We start from the raw sequence: 18,648 nt of genomic DNA, 5'->3' as shown, positions 1-18,648 counted from the left end.
AGCAAACGCTAATTCTTAGTGGGAATGCTTCTACTAAGGGGAGAATCTTCATCAAAATCTGACAGAAAACCTATCACATATATGACAGCAAAAGATACATTTTATAATGGGGAAACAAATGCTCTCTCTGCCTTTAGTAGTGATCATCTAGGCCCCAAGATATGATTGATAACTACCTTATTCAAATCAATGAACTATACTGTAAGAGAAGTCAAATAAAACAGTAGTCAAGAATCCTATTAGTCTAGGCATCCAAATGGAAAGGGGTATATCTAATATATATCTACCTTATTTAGAAAGAAAAAGCCTTAAAAAGAAAGCTTCCTGTAACTCATTAATTGAAGTTTTATATATCCCTTTCAGTTCAATTTTACAAATATTTATCAAGCATCTGCTATGTGCAAAGTCACTGCATAAGCAGCATGGCATGGTAGGTTGGAAAGCTGGCCTCAAAATCAGGAAAGGCTGGGTTTAAGGCCCAACTGAGGCAATACTTCCTGCCACTTGGGTGTGATTCTCTTGGTGACTCCAGGCACCTATCCAAGACTATAAACCATAGAATTGTTGCTGCTCTGCCCTAGTATAGGGATTTTTCTCAGTGGGAAAGATCTTATACCTGTGAAATCATAGGTCAGAAACAAAATATGCAGTCGAAGGGTACTATGCAAAAATCTAAGATAATGAAGACAGAAATAAAATGTCTTGTTCTCAAGAAATTTACATTCTCAGGGGAGTATTGTTGGGAGACCCAGGGGAATAATTCGAATTAAAATTCGGAAAGTAAATACAAGATAATTAGATGATACTAATTGAATAACAAAGATCCTAATGACAGGAAGGATTCCAGTAAGACTATCTGAGGTGATGGTACCTGAACTAAGTCTTCAAGACTTCTAAAGATTATTAAGAGGTAGAAATTAGGAGGAAATCCTTCCCAGGGAGAGGGAGCAATCTGGGTAAAATCATGGAGATGGATTGCCTACTTGGTGGAAATGGCTGGTAAACGAGTGTCCCCGGAACACAGAGGGCATCAAAGAGAATAAGATGAGTCTATAAAGGTAGGATGGATGGAAGACTGGGATGGCACCCGATTTTGTCAAGCTGAGCAGTATAAATGGAATGATAAAAGACTGAGCAGAGAGCAATTTCAAAATGATAGTGTAGTGGAAGGTCAGGCAAATCTCTAATACCTAGGTCTCCAGTATCTTGGCACCAGTTCCTTTGCTTTATCCCAAGACAGAGGGTAGCATGATGCACACTTGGAAGATGCTTTCCATGGAGAGGACATGATTACAATTTGGGTTTGAAGACTCTGGTCTTGGGCTCTGGTACTCAGAGGGTTAAGGTATTTTTCTCTTTGTAGACTCTTCTAAATACCATCTCTGACTCTCTAGGTATGTATGAGTCTATGGCACACATACCAGATGGGGCTTCTTCCTTCCCCTTATTCACTGCACCTGAAGACATTTCTCCCATCACCTGCCCCTCTGCCCAGCAGTCCAAAGGGAGCTCTTCTTCCTTCCCCTGTCTGGGAGGGTTGCAGTTTGGGCACTAAAAGGCTCACCATCACTGCTCTCGAGGTAAGGATGGCAGAAAGAAAAAAGTACTAAGGCTGGGGCCTAAATGCTATTAGGTTGCCTACATGAACCTGCACAAGTTGATGGCAACAGAGGGTTATTTTGGCACTTTTGCAGATAGTAAAGACAAGAAAAAGCAGAAATAAGTCATGTCTCCACAGACGACAACCAACATCTCCCTACCTTTCTTTAGCAAAAAAGAAAACCTTATTTTTGTTTTCTCAAATAGTTTAATAGTACCAAGCAGAGTTGATAGTGCCTCCACACATGGCAATAAGTCCAAACCTGGTCCTAGTCAGAGTCTGAAGCTATAGACACACCTATCTAGGTGCAGTGATGGAAAATCAAAGAGTTGCTGCTGAGGTATGAATGGCATTCTACCCATACCACCTTACTTCATTTCCCCATCATAAGTTGTCTTGACTTTTGTCTTACCATTGGACTTCAATGACTCTGGAAGAGAGACTGAGGTCAAACATTCTGTGCAAACCCTGCCTCACTTCAATCTAATTTATGTTATTTTGTGACATTATGTGACATCACTCAGTGATGTCATTTTGTTCTTCTTTTGAGTATAAAAGGCAATCACCATCACAATTTCCCCACAAACTTTGGTGCTTAGTTGTCAGGAAAGGATGAGTTACTCTTCTCAGTTTAATGAATTATTCATGCTTATTCCCTCACTCTTTAAATTATCCTGTACCTACTAATCTAAACAATTATACCCCCAGTTAGGTTATCCTTAAGGAGAGAGACCCATGCCAAGCACAGGGCATTGGATGTAGCAAGTTCTTAAAACATGTTTGTTAGATTGGATTGGACAGAAGGTAGGGTACATCTATCTCTTCCTCCATCTATGGCTGAGATTATTTTCTCTAATCACTAAATTTTCTAGACTAATTATAATGATATACCTTGATCCTCATAAAGTTATCCTTCTCAATAATGATTTTTAGTCCTAAAAACTACAGCATTATCTGATTTGATCCTTAAGTCCTCTACTATTGTTTCTGGTCTCATCCACGCCTATCTCTCTTTGTGAGTTTCCACCTAATTTTCAAATTCTCTTATATCAGATAGCTGACTTCTTTTTCTGCTCATATTCTACAAATAGTCTCACCATAGTTTAGGAAATAAAAACCTTCCTTTGATTGTACCATCCCCTAACATTACAGTCCTGCATCTCTCCCATCCCTTCTATAGCTATGCTCCTATGCAATATGGTTACCTTACACACTGGACAGCAACTCCTTTTTCCATGCTACCAATCTCTCTCTTTTAACCCTTAGAATATACTGGTTCTAAGGCAGAAAAATGTTAAGGGCTAGGCAATGGGGTTAAGTGACTTGTCCAGGGTCACACAGCTAAGAAGTATCAGAGGTCAGGTTTAAACCCAGGGTCTCTATCTGCAGGCCTGACTCTATCCATTGAGCCACCTAGCTGCTGCAATGATCTACTCCTCATTAATCTTTACCTCTTTGGAATGTCTGACACTCATCTTCCCTAGGCTTTTGTGACTTTGCTGTGGAGGTTTTCAATTCTCCTTTGCACTCCAGACATGCACATCTTGTCTCCTGTCTGGAAGGATCCATTCTAGGCCCTCTTCTTTTCTTTCTCTATACTCTGGCAGTGCACTCATCAGTTTCCATTTGTTCAATTATCATCCCTATGTGGAAGATTCTCAAGTGTCTATTACCCAGCCCTAAATTTTAAAATTACAATTAAGTTCTGCCCTCATCTCTATCTAGTGCTGCATACCTCCTCTCTTCAGTATTGACAAGCAACTGAAACTCAACACATCCAACTGAAGGCACTACCATAAGCCCACTCCTCTGATTTCTCTATTTCTATTGAACTTGCCTCCAATCTTCCAAACACAGAGGTTCAAAATCTTGAAGTCATCCCCAACCCCTCACATCCCCCCCACCCCCCATCTAATCTATCTCTAAGTCTTGCAATCTCTACCTTAATGAAATTTCTTCCATTGGACCTTTTTTCTATTTACACAGCCACTGCCCAGGTCAGGCCCTCATCAGCACTGTCCTGGATTATTGCAAAAAGCATTCTAATTGGCCTCAAGTCTCAACTTTCTCCAATCTATTCAACCACACAATATTCTCTCACCTCCATTCCCCATATCTAAAATGCAACCCCCTTCCCCCTGGCCCTGCCTGCAACTTCTCTCTCCTTTCAAGGCTCAGCTCATGTGCTGTCTTCACAAGACCTCTCCTGATTCCCCAGTTTCCTCCTTCTTTACCAAAATGCATAAATCTTTCTTTTGTATATATGTAAACTCCTTAATGGCAGAAATCACCTCATTAAAAACTGGACACAGTAACAGCAACATTGAACAATGATCAACTGTGAAAGTCTGGCTTCTCTCAGCAATACAATGATCTAGCCCCATGTTGGCTCAAGATGTGGCATGGGTGCAGGGGCAGCATGGAGGGGGCTTCTCCCCTCCACTTATCTACATGCTCTGTCCCTCTGCCCAGCAGCCCAGTGCAAGCATTTCCTGCCTCTGCTGTCTGGGATAATGCAGGGGGGCTCACAACAGTTTGAAGGTGAAGTCTGGGCACGAGATCTCAAAAAGTTCGCCAACACTGATCTAGGCCAATTCTGAATGACTTACGACAAAGAATGCTATCCACCTTCAAAGAAAGAACTGTTGGAGTTAGAACTTCATGGCATTAGAATGCAGATCAAAGCAGACTACCTTTCACATTAGTCTACTTATGGTTTTATTTTGGGGTTTGGGTTCTATATGTGCATTTTCTCAATGACCCAAATGGGAATGTTTGCACAATAATATCTATTATGTACCAGGCACTATGCTAAGTACTTTATAAATATGATCTCACTGGAGTCTCCAAACAACTCTGGGAGGTGTATGCTATTATTATACCCTTTTTATAGTTGAGTAACTTGAGGCAGAGATTAAGTGACTTGCCTAGGGTCATACAAGTTTGTGAGTGTCTCAGATTGGATTTGAATGCAGGTTTTCCTGTCTTTAAGCCCAGTGCTTTATCCACTGTATCACATAGTTGCAAGTTGAAAAGTGAGGCATCATTATCTTCAACTTCCATTATTATTATCATCATTTGCAATAGCAGTAGTACTAACAAAAATGAAAACTATAAAAATAGTAAGTATGAACTAGAGAAAAATTAAATTCTAAGCTTAGTGCAGAAAGGATGAGACCGAAGCCTAGCCAGATTACATGGTTTGCCTGAGTTCTACAACTACTACTAAACAGTAGCACAGACATTAGAGCCAAGTCTCCTGGTTTTTGTCCCAGAATTCTTTCTGCTACATTTCACTGCATCTCTAAGAAGGAAGCATTGAGAGTATGTTGTAGAAAATTTGGTGAAGTCCATGAGGTTAGTCTGGGATCCACAGGCAAAAATCACCATATGTCAGATGCTGCCTCAGTATAAAAGTTGAGCTCCTTACTGTGAGCTGTATGAAACTGCAATGGGGACCACTCTGAAGCAAACAGTTTCTATTTGCAGAGCAGTACAAGAGACTGAAGATTGGTTTGGTGGGAATGTAAAAAGGTTTCAAACACCTTGCAGTGGCTATATTACTTAAACAACCTCTAGAGGTGTTTCCAATTTTGGGATTCGAAGAGCCCAAGTCCCATTGCAGCAAATGGAAATTGGTCTAACCAAAATAGGCTGTACATATGGAATGAAATGCAAGCAGTAGATATAAAACCCAGATGGTTAAGAAAGAACTTTTTTGAGTCATTTCAGTTTTAATGAACTAGGATAATAAAAGAATTGTGTAGCAGAATGGGCAAAGATTTCAGCTTTATGATGAAGGTGAGATTTAAAGGCTGTTGCCAACATTTACTAGTTTTAGCTAGTGGCAACTAGGTGGTGCCATAGCACACAGAGCACTAGGCCTGGCATCATGAAGTCCTAAGTTCAAATCCAGATGTGTGACCCTGGGCACTTAATCAGGTCAGTCTCAGGTTTTCCTCTGTCATAGGATAATACCTAACTCCCAGGGGTGTTGTGAGAATAAAATAGTCATTTGCAAAGTATTTTGAAAACCTTAAAGCACTTTGTAAATGCTTATTATTATTACACCATGCAAGCTTACTTAACCTCTCTACATCTCAGTTTACTTACTTGTACAGAGAAATAGATATTTATATTTATCTCACTGAATTGTGAGTGCCAAATAAGATAAAGCATGCAAGCCTTAAAAGATCACATATGACAATATTAGGACTATAATTGCTGGACTTTATGGCAAGTGCATGGTTCACTAACATGAAAATGAGTTAACTTTTTAAAAAATCAATGATGAACATAATATTTAGTAGAATAAATGTACATTAATTAAAGAATACCTGATAGTTCCTTCAAAAATTCATTCTCTTGGCTAAGTATGTATTCCAAACAAAACAACAAAAAATGAAATTTATATACTGAAATACTAGAACAAACACAATGAAAATCAAAGTTTTATGTTATCTTTTTTCTAATAACAGTACCTGCTTTCAAGTAAAATCAATATAAATTTATTGAGCATTTATTATATTCCAGGTACTTATGCTAAGTACTAGGGATACAATAAGGGGGGAAAAAACCAGCCACTGATTTCATTCTAATGGAAGAGAAAACATGTAAATACCTAGGTAATCACAAGATATATATAGAGTAAGTAGAAGATAATTTCAGTGGGAGAGACACTCATGGCTTAAAATTATCTTTTCGAAAGGGGTAACTAGGTAGCATAGTGGATAGAGAGTGAGGCCTAGAGACAAGAGATCCTTTACACCCATTTCCTAGCCTTTATGCTTACTCTTCTGCCTTAGAGCCAATACATAATATTGATTCTAAAATGGAAGGTAAGGGTCTTCCCCGCCCCCTCAAATACTAAGTTCAGGATCTTTTACAGTGGCAATATCTTGATTTGAGAAGTTCTTAAGAAAGTGATTTTACCAAATAACTTAGGGAGCTGTCAGATATTTCAGATGGACCCTAAAATTTGCTTTTTCCATTGTTAAACTAAAATCACTAATTATTTATCTGTATAATGATAATTAACATTTATATTGAACTTTGAAAAAACATTTCACAGTCATTTCTTTCTTATAACACTGCAAAGTTAGTACTGGGACCAGATGTTAACCCAAATTCACATATGGAGAAATTGAGTCACAATAATTAAATGACTGTCTCAGGGACACATAGCTATTAAGCAGATAAGGCAAAATTCAGTCTCAAGTCTGTCCTATTTTAGATCCAACATTCTATCTGTTAAACACCACACTGCCTCATATCTATCTCAAAACTTGGAAAGCCATTTGGGACATGATGCAAAGTATTCAGAAACCATAGAGATTATCTAATTCAATTCCCTCATTTTTAAGGAAACAGGTCAAGGGATGATGAGTGATGTCCAAGGTCACAAATCTAAGTAAAAATTGCTGAACTAGGATCAAGGATATGAACCCAGATTCTTGACTGCTATACCACAGTGCTCTTTGTTGTCAACATTAGTACAATAATTTTCTTTTTTCACTTTCGTTTCTTAGAAAAGGATTTTGATCAAGGAAAGTAAATACTTTTGAGTCAGGGGAGGTGGCAGCTAGGTGGTTCAGTGGATAGAAGGCGAAGTTTGGAGATGGCAGGTCCTGGGTTCAAATCTCAACTCAAGATACTTCCTTGCTGTGTGACCCTGGGCAAATCACTTAACTACCATTGCCCAGTCCTTACCACTTCTCTGACTTAGAACTAATACACAATACTGAATCTAAAACAGAAAGTAGAGGTTACTAAAAACAAAAACTTTTGAGGCTATCAAGGTGATCAGGTTTTAAATGTTTTTAGCTATTTGGACTAAATTTATTCCACTTGACATATTTTTATGTGATTTTTTTTCAGTCAGGATAACAAGAAGTGTGTTCATTGCAATCAATAGCAATTCAGCTTGGGCACAGCTCATTAAAGAACAAATGCTTAGAATGACATAAATTAAGATTGTTATTAATAACAAGAATTATGAAGTTTACATTAATTTTCATTCTAATATATGTAAGTAGTTTTTAATAGTAGGATAATGAAAAGAAATCCATGAAATACTATTGCTACTTGATAAGAATTTTTTAAAGTCCAAGATAGCTTATACTAAAAAAAAATAGAAACAAAAAAAAGGTTAGTAATACATAAATTACAAAAAATATATTCTATTTTACTGGCTGGAAACTGAGACTGAGAAAAGAAATCTGGCAAAATCTAAGAAATTGGATCAATGGAATATTTGGAAATAAGATATCAGGAATTCTGTTAGCTAAGGTTATTTGACTTACATGTCAAATGAAACAAAATCACACCCAATATGCTTAAAACAATATTGTCTCAACCAAAATGGAACATGTATATATTTAACTATTGTTCACATGTGAAACTGATCTATGGCTTTCCTTCTATTATTCAACAAAAAATCTTAAATGCAGTATGTTCCAAACCAAATCAATTTTCTTTCTTCCAAACCTGTCTCCTCTCCTTCATATTTTCCTATTTCTATTGTTGACATCAACATTATGCCAACTTCCTATACTCAATATCTAGTAATTAATTTCAATTGGTTTCCCTCTTCACTTTGTATTTAGTCAGATACTAAGTATTGATTGTCTGCTCACAGTATTTTGAATTTGTTTTTCTTTATACTGTCAGTATCCTTCTTGAGGCCCTTGTTATCTCTAAGTCTATCTTTTGCAATGCCTTTCTAATTCATTTCCCCATCTGTCATATATATCCCCTATCCAAACACAGGATCCTAAGTTTAGAGCTGGAGAAATCTCAGAAGCCATGTAGTCCAACCCTCTCATTTTGAAGATAAGAAAATAGGTACAGAGTCCTATTCTATTTGCTGCTATCACCTTAATCTTCCTAACGGATAGCTTTGATCCTGTCATTCCCAGCTCAAAAACCTTTTAACAGTTCTGTGTTACATTCTGCATCAATAAATCCCTTGGCCTCTCAATCATAGTCCTTCACAATCTGGCATCAACCTATACCTCTGTACTCTACATGCAAATGAAGCTAGATTAGCCTCCTTAGCAAATATGTCCTCTGATTCTCTACATGGCACTTATGTCTTTGCTTATGTCATTCCTGAAATCTAGAATGTCTTGCCATTTATCTTTTGAAATTGAAAACTTCCTTCAAAGTCCAATTCAAATGCCACTTCTTTTGGAAATCCTTGTCTGACTTTCTACAGCTAGAAATGATCTTTTCTTCTTCTGTACATTCAGATAATCTTGTTTATGCTATCTGTAATATTTGTTATTTATGCAAATGTTCACTTCTAAGTTTTCATCTTGAAGACAGCAACTATCTCTTTAGCATACTGCCTTATACATAATTGATGTCCAATTTGGTAGATAAAAATTATAAGATTTTAAACTATTTCTATATACCCTTGCTCAAATTCTTAGAGGGACAGAATCTTTTTAACTAATAGGTATTTAATACATGTTTGCTCAATTGAATTGACAGAAGTATACTTCTACCTCTAAGCTAAGCTCCTTTTTGAAAAACATCAGGATTCCTTAGGGCAAGTAGATCAAGGAGGAGAAAAAAAATGAGTCATGAGAGATTTTAATTTCAAATAATTTTTTTGATCAAATTACTTTAACAAAAACTGGTATCACTTGAGATAAGGCCAGAAAAACATTCCATATATCCTTGTCTGATTAAAAAAACAAATCCCAGCTCCCACCTCCCACCTCCCACCTCCCAGAAAAAAAACCTTTGCCTTTTGTCTTAGTGTCAGTACTAAGTGTTGGTTTCAAGGCAGAAGAACAGTAAGGACAGGCAATGGGGGTTAACTGACTTGTCCAGGGTTACTCTATGAGGCTAGATTGGAACGTAGAACCTCTCATCTCTAGGCCTGGCTCTCAATATACGGTGCTACCTAGCTGATACCCAGTTTGTAAAGAAAATTTCAAGGGGGGGGAGAAATAGAGGTTATTAAAAAATAAAAACAAACCTAAGACTACAATTGTTCTATTGTCTACCTTCTTCCTTTATCTAACACCCTTTTTATTGGCCACTTGATGTAGGTGAGAGGCCAAGAGGACCTAACCTACCTAAGACCAGCTTTGTATGACTCTGATAGTGTAATAATCACACTTGGTTATCCAAAGGTTACAAAAGACCACCAATCCTGGCATTATCTTCCTATTTCCCTTAGATCAATTTCTGAAAGTGACTTTGGCTGAGTAATTTACAAAAGTATTTTCTGTCATAATGAGGATGAAGCCCCAATCAAAAGGAAGATCCTGCCTGAACCTAAAGACCTAAATAAAAAACTATTATCAGATACATCCACTTCAGTAAGAGGAAAACCCCTCATTCTATTTAACCATTCTTTGATAATATAATGCATTTATGCTCACAAGGCATTATTAAGGATGCTTTCTACTGGAAAAAAATGGCAGGCTGGTCATTTGGCAAGAATAAAGAGTTAATAGCCTAGTGGGTAATACAATGGTGCCTCAAATACAGTCAAAGAACTTTTTCTGGAGTCATCAGGAAACTTGAACAGAGGCTTTTCTGGAGCTTTAATGGATACGCATGAATAAGAGTCACACACAAAAGGGAAGATGAGAACGTGTTGTCAGTGGCATTGACAAAGGATGTTCACGGCAAACTGTAATAATTCATCAGAGAAAATTCAAGTGAAAATTTCATTTCCAAATGCAGGGCATACCAATCAACTTACTTCTGCCCATAAATACCTAGAAAAACAAAACTGGCAAGTTCCAGTTCTTAAACAAAGCTTGAATGTTGAACAGTGAACAAAGACTCTACCCGCTTATCAGGGCCAGGCATAGAATAGGCACTTGGGAAAGCTCATCACTCAGTGTTGCCCCCTGCTCTGATGAAAATGGCAATGAAACTCTTAATATAAAGTATATTAAGAAAGATGCACATTTACACTTTGCTTTTACAAAGTCTTTTTTACTGCAGTAGTAACTGTACTGAAAATTACTTGGCAATAATACTTAGATTACTTGGTTTTTCTTAAGAGAAAGAACACATACATGCAGGCTGGCGTACACACAGCTTTCAACTTCACTCCACACGACCAATTCAAAGTCTAAGTTTTGTACCTTCTGTGGACCTGATGCCTTACTAATAAACAGGGAATGTCATCAAAAGACAGTGAAATGTAGTAACCAATGGCAGACAACACTGCATCAGTAGTAAGGCTTATCAGATTTCTAAGTAATTCACTGTAATGTGTGTAGGCATGTATGCATATGTATTCCCATCTCCTGGTCACTTTCCAGTGCCTCTATCTTTCTTTCTCCTACTATTCCTTTCCTAACACGAAGAGATGTTCTAAGGCTTAATAAGACAATGCCGATGAGATCATTTTCTTAAAGAAAAACACATTTAAAAATTTCAAAAACACAGAAACTTAGAAAATCTTCTATTCCATTAATAAATTCTGGAAACAATCTCCAGGATTATAATCCCAATGCATACAGCTGCCTGGTAAGTGAAGTATTATTAGTATTTTGTATAGCTTCAATTCAAGAACATAATCTACAAATATATGAATTTGGCTTCAAATTACCTGCTAATGTTGTTTATTGCCTCATATATTGATATCTTTATATGATTTACAGTTTCAGAAAAAAAAGTTTTTTTAATAAGAAAGCATTTCTGGACAATTTATTATAATGTTCCATTTATGGCTATTATAACTTTTCATGCTAATCTTCAGTATAAATTCATTACAAATAAATAAAACTAATTTCTAACACTCCAAATTCATTCACCAAAATACAATTAATTCAATTTGGAAGAGAAGGAAAATCTATGGCAACCAAGACAACCTTGGTCTATGAATACCAATTGTTTTAATTTTTAATTGTTTTATAATGAGCATAGAATTCACAAGTAGTTCTGTTTAATGACCTCTTGGAATCTAGGTATTTAGGAGGAAAGGTGCTACAACAATGTCTCCTATATTCAAGGATGAGAGAGGAATGAAATATTCTATAAAAGTGAATTTTTTAGATTTCTGAAGATTAAGACTAAGAATTACAGGAGAATCAAGAATATCTGAAGATCAATGCTCTTTATAAATTTTAATTATTTCTGGATAGAAGTCCTTAAAAAATGTACATATAGTATGGCCCCTGTTTTCTTAAGCAGAGAAACTGAGCCTTGCATGCCTCAAAGGCATCATTATGAACATGAATTATCTGTACCTTCACCCCTGCTCCTCACCTGTCTTTAACTAAATAGCCCAAGACTCCTTGGTTTTGACAGCTTTCTGTCCCCTCCTTCTGACAATTGCCCTTCTTTGTATTCTTCTGCCTCTGTCTGCTTCTAGAAATCCATTCCTGCCAGGGCTATAAATCCTGGCTAACCAGGCTTTGTCAAAGAGAATTTTTCTTTCACATACATTTGGAGTAAAGAAGGCAAGGGGTTAGATCCTTCCTTCTCCTAAGACTACTGATACCATCAGTCTTTAAATATGTCCTTATTACATCTACATATAAAGTTTAAACCCCTATTCCTTTTCCTCCTTGATTCAAGTTGTACACATCCCAGAGGCTGCCAGAAGCTTGCATCCTGAATTACTGGGGCTGCTGTTGGGATGGGGGTAATGGGGTAGGGAGGAGGGTCCTCTAAGACTGTGATTTCACCAGTTTAGGGAGTTCCTAGTAATGGAAAGTGCCTCCACTGGTGCAGACTAGTAACCTGTGTATAGCTCATGGCCTGGGACACAAGGTTAAGTGATTTGTCCCTGGTCACCTGGTGAGGATATATCTTTATCCACTATATCACACATCCTCTAAGCAGGGTGTTACTTCAAGGAACATCCAAATTGTTATTACAGGGTACTACAAATAAAATATATAAAAGGGGTCCTGGGCAGAACTCCAAATTCTCCCTATCAAAATGCTTTAAACTACCTCAAAAGACAAAGAAAAAGACTGACTATTTTAGTTTTCACCTCTTCCTATCAGGTTATGAGAAGATCTCTGAAAGTTGGCACCAGGGGCAGGGGAACAAATGGTTTTTACCCTCCCTCTGGAGAACATCATTTGTGGAGGAAAGAGAGGCTCTTGTGTCCAATCCTATTTAATTATTGTCTGGCTCTAGGAAAACAGGCTGAGGCCATTAGTCATTACAAGATGTTATGAAAACAGAAAGAGCTTAGTTTTATGCATTGCAATGAAACTATGAATGGGCATGGCGCATCTCCAGTTGCACGCACCCTGTGGCTCATCAAGGGACATGGATCCGAGCTGTTTGTTAACCACAGAAGAAGGAGAATCTGAAACAAAAATGAGATTTCAACTTAAAAATAAGCAGCAGAAAACTGCACAGCAATGTCATGATCATCTACAAGCTTAAAAACAAATGCATAAAGGCAGGGGAAGAGAGGTAAGCGCTGTGGGTATGTTTCCCAAGCAGTGAGTAAGCAGAGCCATGGGGAAAGATACATTATTCCAGACAAGCATTTAGTAACCTTGAATGAGAACTGAGACTGAGAATATAGAAAACTCTTCCTCCAGTTTCATGCATATATATACTTTTCCCCAAATTTCTTAGGACATGAAAGAGGTGCTACACAGATAAATCTATAAATGGAAGCTCACAAAATGGCAGTACATACACTAAACCAGATTTTCTTTCATCTATTTCTTAAATCTTTGAAGGAAAAGGCTGAAGTGTTCATTGCTTTTTGCTGGGATCTTGTCTTGTCAACTTTGAAGTGAACAAATTTGTCAAAAGCACCAGAATCAAATATTTTAGGAAAAGTATCTACAGGAGAAATATTCAAGAAAGCAAATAATACCACAGAACCATAATTATATTCAGAAAAAGAGTTTTATTCTATGTAAAGAAGGGGCAGTGGGGAGACAGCATAATGTGGCAGTGACACTAGTCTAAGAATTAGAAGTCTAAAGTCTCATCTTGGCTCTGACGTGAACTAAGTGCATGATTTTAGGCAAATCACTTAACTTGCCTAGAGCTCAGTCTCCTTAACTTAAAAAATAGCAAAATTTCCTCTAACATTTCTGTTGTTCTTTGCAGCTTATTATTCTATAATATAAAAATTATGATAGAACCAGACCACTGATCTTTGCCAAAAAATCTAGAAATTATTTTCACCCCCCATGAGAGGTATCTCCTACTTTGTGGCCTTTTGAATTCCTACAGAAAGAATCCTGATTTCTCTTATAATAGTGCCTTAGGGGACACTGAGGGAAGGGAGGAGACATTTTTTCTCTCAATGTGCTCAGGGTGGCATTCTGATGTCCAATGGAACAATGTGAGGAGAGATGTACATGGCTGGGGGGAAGGGCGGACCCCACTATCACAATGCTAAAAGAAGTTATGATTTCTAAGAGGTTCTTTGGTTCTTAGAAAATGTGAATCTACAATAAAATAAATAAAAACTTTGCACCTTTGGTATGATCAGCAATCTCTGCTCACAATAGGAAATATTTCTTCATTTATCATATAGTAAGGTGCATCAAGTCAGGGCTGTTCTCACTTAGGTTAACTGCCCAGAGAAGTTCACCAACCTATCCTAGATTCAAGTCAATCTCTAATCAATTACTTTCATGAATACCAACTTAATGTTTTTATAATTAAATTACAGTCTGATTTTCTTTTGTTTCCATTTGAACATTGCATTTCTTTGCCTCTTTTGTATAGCTCCTGTGAGTCAGGTCATGTTTTTTCCCCTATTTAAAATTTGTTGTCTTCTAATTTCATCAGTATTTTTCTTGTTCTAGTCTGTGGCGGACAGCAACTGGTCATTGAGTAACAGTCTCTCTTCAATTATCCACATTTACTTCCTTTTAAAATTAGCTAGACCTAGTCTTCCATTTTAACATACGGGACTATTGATTAATTTAAATAATTTCTCTATTTCTATTTTTATGACTGCTTCAGACACTTTTACACTTTTTACAGTATCATTTTTAAAGAAAGGATTATAGGTTGGTCCTTAGAGATAATGAGAAGTATAATGATAATCCTTTTAAAATTAAACAAAAACAGTGAAATATGGCTAATAAACAATTAACTGGAAAATCTTGTGAGAAAGTTCATAGGGCATAATGTAATCATTAAACTCTTGCTCAGTTTATTATGAGGCAATTTCAAAATAATGATAGTAATAAGATAAGAACTACTTGAGAATTTTAAAATTCACTTGTGGTTATTTCCCCCCAAATATTAAAGGTCTAAATCTTATAGGAAGCTAATTTTTTTTGTCTAGTGTTTGCCCAAATCCCCATAATGTTTAAGCATGAAACCAAATCAAAAGGTTAAAAAAAAATCTGCTGTCATCTCTAATAAAATAATTATTTTTCTATGCAAGAGAAAAAGACAAAAAGCAGAGATATTTAGGCCCCTAAAAAAGTTAAAAGAATTTAGTCAGTTTAAAGAATTCCAAAATGGTTATATACTATTTCTATTTAAAAAAACAATCTATAGTCTTGAATCCTAACCTTTAAGACAAATCTTTCCTGGATCATTACTAGAAATCTATTTTTAATCTGAGGAAACAAGAGTGAGGCCAACTGCTCTTTCAGGGAGGACAATCTGATACCAAAAACATTTTCAATGACATTTAAAATATCATCATGTTAAATTATAATATGGTACTGGACTACACATCCATAAATTCAATACCTATGCTGTAATCCTTATATTTTACTCTGGATTTCCAAAATACTTCCAACTTCTAAGTGACTTTCAATAAAGTGGCTGCAATCTAAAAAACATTGTCATTATCTTCTTTCTTAAGAGATAATGGCATACAAAAATGAAAATATTAGAATATTTTTCTATGGGCCAATCTATTTCCTTTCCCTTTCATCCTAGGCTTACAAATCCCAACATATATATATATATATATATATATATATATATATATATATATATATATATATATATATATATATATATATATATATATATATATATATATATATATATATATATATATATGGAGTAGGTCGGTAAGTCAATCATTTAGGGTACAAAAAATAATGTTATGTGAAATATTAGTATTTTCAGTGCTAATAGCATAATTTCACAACATTACCTTTTTAATGAATTATATTTTAGGAGACAGAACAAAAGTAATTTCACTTAAACTTCTAGTCTAAAGATCAACTATTCTAAAAGGCATTCAACTGAGTAACCTATCTGGTATTATATTACTTTCTATGGTAAAAAACACTTCAAAACCAAAATTTGCCTAGTATATGCATGGTCAGTGACTAGGCTAAGAGCACTAAATTCTAATAGTATATATTTCAATAACTTGTCACTGGATCCTAAAAGAACTACTTGACATTCTGGCATCAAAATTTCCACCTCTTTGAGACAAAAAGACTCATTATCTTGAATCCTGGAAGAAAAATCTATGATTTATCTGCATGATTATATGACAAAACATGTATAGGACATGCTTTATTGCTGGAACACTCATTTCATCTACAATCATGATAAACTCATTACAATTAAAGCAGTTTAATAGAGGTTCAGAAATGATTTGACATCAAATTTGAACTACTACACAGTTATGTTCTAGTGAACTTTGTTCTTTTAGTAAGAAATACACCCAAAGGAAATGCTTTCACTTAGTCTTAATAAATAAAAGGCTGATGATGAGACCCTCATGTGAAATGGACTGTGTTTGATGGATATGGGGCTGTACCCAACGAGAACCTGGTGCAGTAAAGCAGAACTGTCAAATATGTGGGCTACCACACTTCCTAGTACAGCCTAGCCCTAGACCAAAATTAAAATGGAATGAATGTAACAAATTAAAATTAAAAAGTAACAGAAATATTTGGCAAAACAAGTAACAATACAATAAAACCGAGATAGCATTACATTTTAAAACTAAACTAATACGTGGCCAGCAGTGATCCTAATGAATAGATTGGTGACCCTGGTTTCTATTTGAATTTGATACTGCTGCAATAAAGAACCTGCGTAAGTGCCATTTCTCCAATATGGTTCAGTTTGGGAAAATGTTTTTCAAAAGTCACTCATGTTTTATAGGCTAGATGGGGGCATTTTTTTTTTAAGAGTGACAAACTGTTCCACGTTAGTGGACAAATCAGAACTGACCCAGTTCCCTCTCAGCTGGCTCCATGCTTCACTGGGGGGGGGGGGGGGTCTATGACACTGTACCAATACCATCAGACTCCATAGGATGGTGTCACTCTGAGCTGAGCAGGAGCCAGAAATCCACAACTTTATAGGACTTAAAAAACAGAAGAAAAGAATTGGGCCTAAAACCAACACAAATGCTGAATGTCTTCTGCCTGTTGTTTTTAGCACTTATCACACAATCCTGCTCATTACACTTGCTCCTTAGATCCACTGAATTTGACCAAGTTTACAAATCCTGGATGCAGAACACTGTTAGGTAACCAATGACAGGTCCATGTCTACACACTACTCTTAATAACCCATTACTTAATTTATCCTTTTAGCATTCATTTGAAATACAAAACAACAAGCCTGAAGGTCTAAGATTCTAATTTTATAGACAGGAAAATTAAAGCAAGGAGTATGGAAAACACTTGCCCTAATCTCTTCAAGTTATAGGGCCAGGAACAGCAATCACTAGGTTTACATTCCCAGACAGTGATCACAAGACCAATCTGCCTCTCTAACAATTAGAAAATTCTAAAAGATTGTTGTTGTTCTTATGTATTACCCTAAAAGCCTAGAAGAAAAGGAGGTTATATCTGAATTTCAATAAAATATCTTAAATCACACATTTTGACTCTATCATCCCAGTTTCTTGGCAATCATCTCCGAGATTTGCAGGCTAATCTTTGTGGATGATAAGAATTTTTCTGAAGAGCCCTAAAAGCTATTTTAAACAAAATTCATATTATTTAGAAAACATATCTGAAGCTGTGGACTCTGGTCATCAGTGACTTGTTTGTTAAGTTTGCAATTTCTCCAAATATCAGTTACCAAAAGATATGTTACCCTGGAAAATCATTTGATTATATGATACCCCTTCTGGACAAATGAGACACATCTCCTTCATACCTCATATAGCTGCACTGAATTTTCAATTGTAATTAATACAGAGGCTTAGTGGCTGTGAGTTAGACATCACTGGTCTATAGCACTCAGAGGTTAGCTCAAGGTCACACAGCCAGCATATACCAGGTGAGACTTGAATCCCAGTTTTCCTGGCTTATAGGCCAGCTCTCTATCTACTATGTCCATGCTGCATAAGGATGGCAAAGATGAATTAGAACAGATTTAGTATGACATTAAGGACATCTAGGGATAGTGGAGTGGTCTCAGAGGACAGCTTGATTTGGTCACAAAGAACTGACTGCAGATCTACATAACCTAATACTTATCATTATATTTTATATTCCTTAAAGATCAAAACCATGTGCTACTGACTCTGTAACTCCTTCCATACCTAATATACATAATACTTTGCCTCCTACAAGTACTTTATGAGTGAACTAAACTAGCAAACTGGCAGACCTTTTTTTAATCCTCATTTTCTTCTAGAGAGGTTGCCATGAAAGCACCCAGTAGTTTAACTATCGATAAAAAATAAATGAAAATAAGGCTAGAATCTAAAAGTAAAAACAAACTGTATTCATAACATTTTGTAATTTTATGCAAAATTCTGGTGAAATTTAAACTGGGAAACTAGATATGAAAAAATTCCATGCCACTAAATGCTCATTACACTACAACTGCAGCCTCATATATAAATATATACCTTTACTTAAGGCCATGTTTTACATGCAACTCTGCTTTTAACAACTGGTTTATTCTGTTAAATTTCACCATTTTCTTTCTAAATACAGGGGCATTTTAGAATTGAATTTTGTCAAGTTTAATGATAATAACAGCTGCCATTTATATAATTTAATGTTTACAAAGTTTTACAAATATTATCTTATTTGATCCCCACAACAACCCATGAGGTAGGTGTTATTATTATCCCCATTTTGCAGATGAGGGCACAGAGCTGATGAAGGTAAAGTAGCCTGCCTACAGTT

The 18,648-nt window shown here is 36.1% G+C and overlaps 1 protein-coding gene across 16 annotated transcripts in view; it reads right to left on the bottom strand.

Moving 5' to 3' along the window:
* DCAF6 (DDB1 and CUL4 associated factor 6) overlaps positions 1 to 18,648 on the bottom strand; it is a 162,690-nt gene that overhangs the window by 49,362 nt on the left and 94,680 nt on the right. For 10 of the 16 annotated variants that reach the window (XM_007480726.3, XM_056815500.1, XM_007480720.3 and 7 more), the window contains one exon: positions 12,840 to 12,899. The exons of the other annotated variants lie outside the window; for them this stretch is intronic. In XM_007480726.3, the coding sequence (XP_007480788.1) occupies positions 12,840 to 12,899 (60 nt within the window). The remainder of the gene's footprint in view (positions 1 to 12,839; positions 12,900 to 18,648) is intronic. 16 annotated transcript variants of the gene reach the window in all.

The sequence above is a fragment of the Monodelphis domestica genome, chromosome 2, assembly GCF_027887165.1.
Source record: "Monodelphis domestica isolate mMonDom1 chromosome 2, mMonDom1.pri, whole genome shotgun sequence".
In the NCBI taxonomy this organism is placed as follows: domain Eukaryota; kingdom Metazoa; phylum Chordata; class Mammalia; order Didelphimorphia; family Didelphidae; genus Monodelphis; species Monodelphis domestica.
Note: the sequence above shows the minus strand (reverse complement) of the source record. Positions and strands in the feature narration are given on the sequence as shown.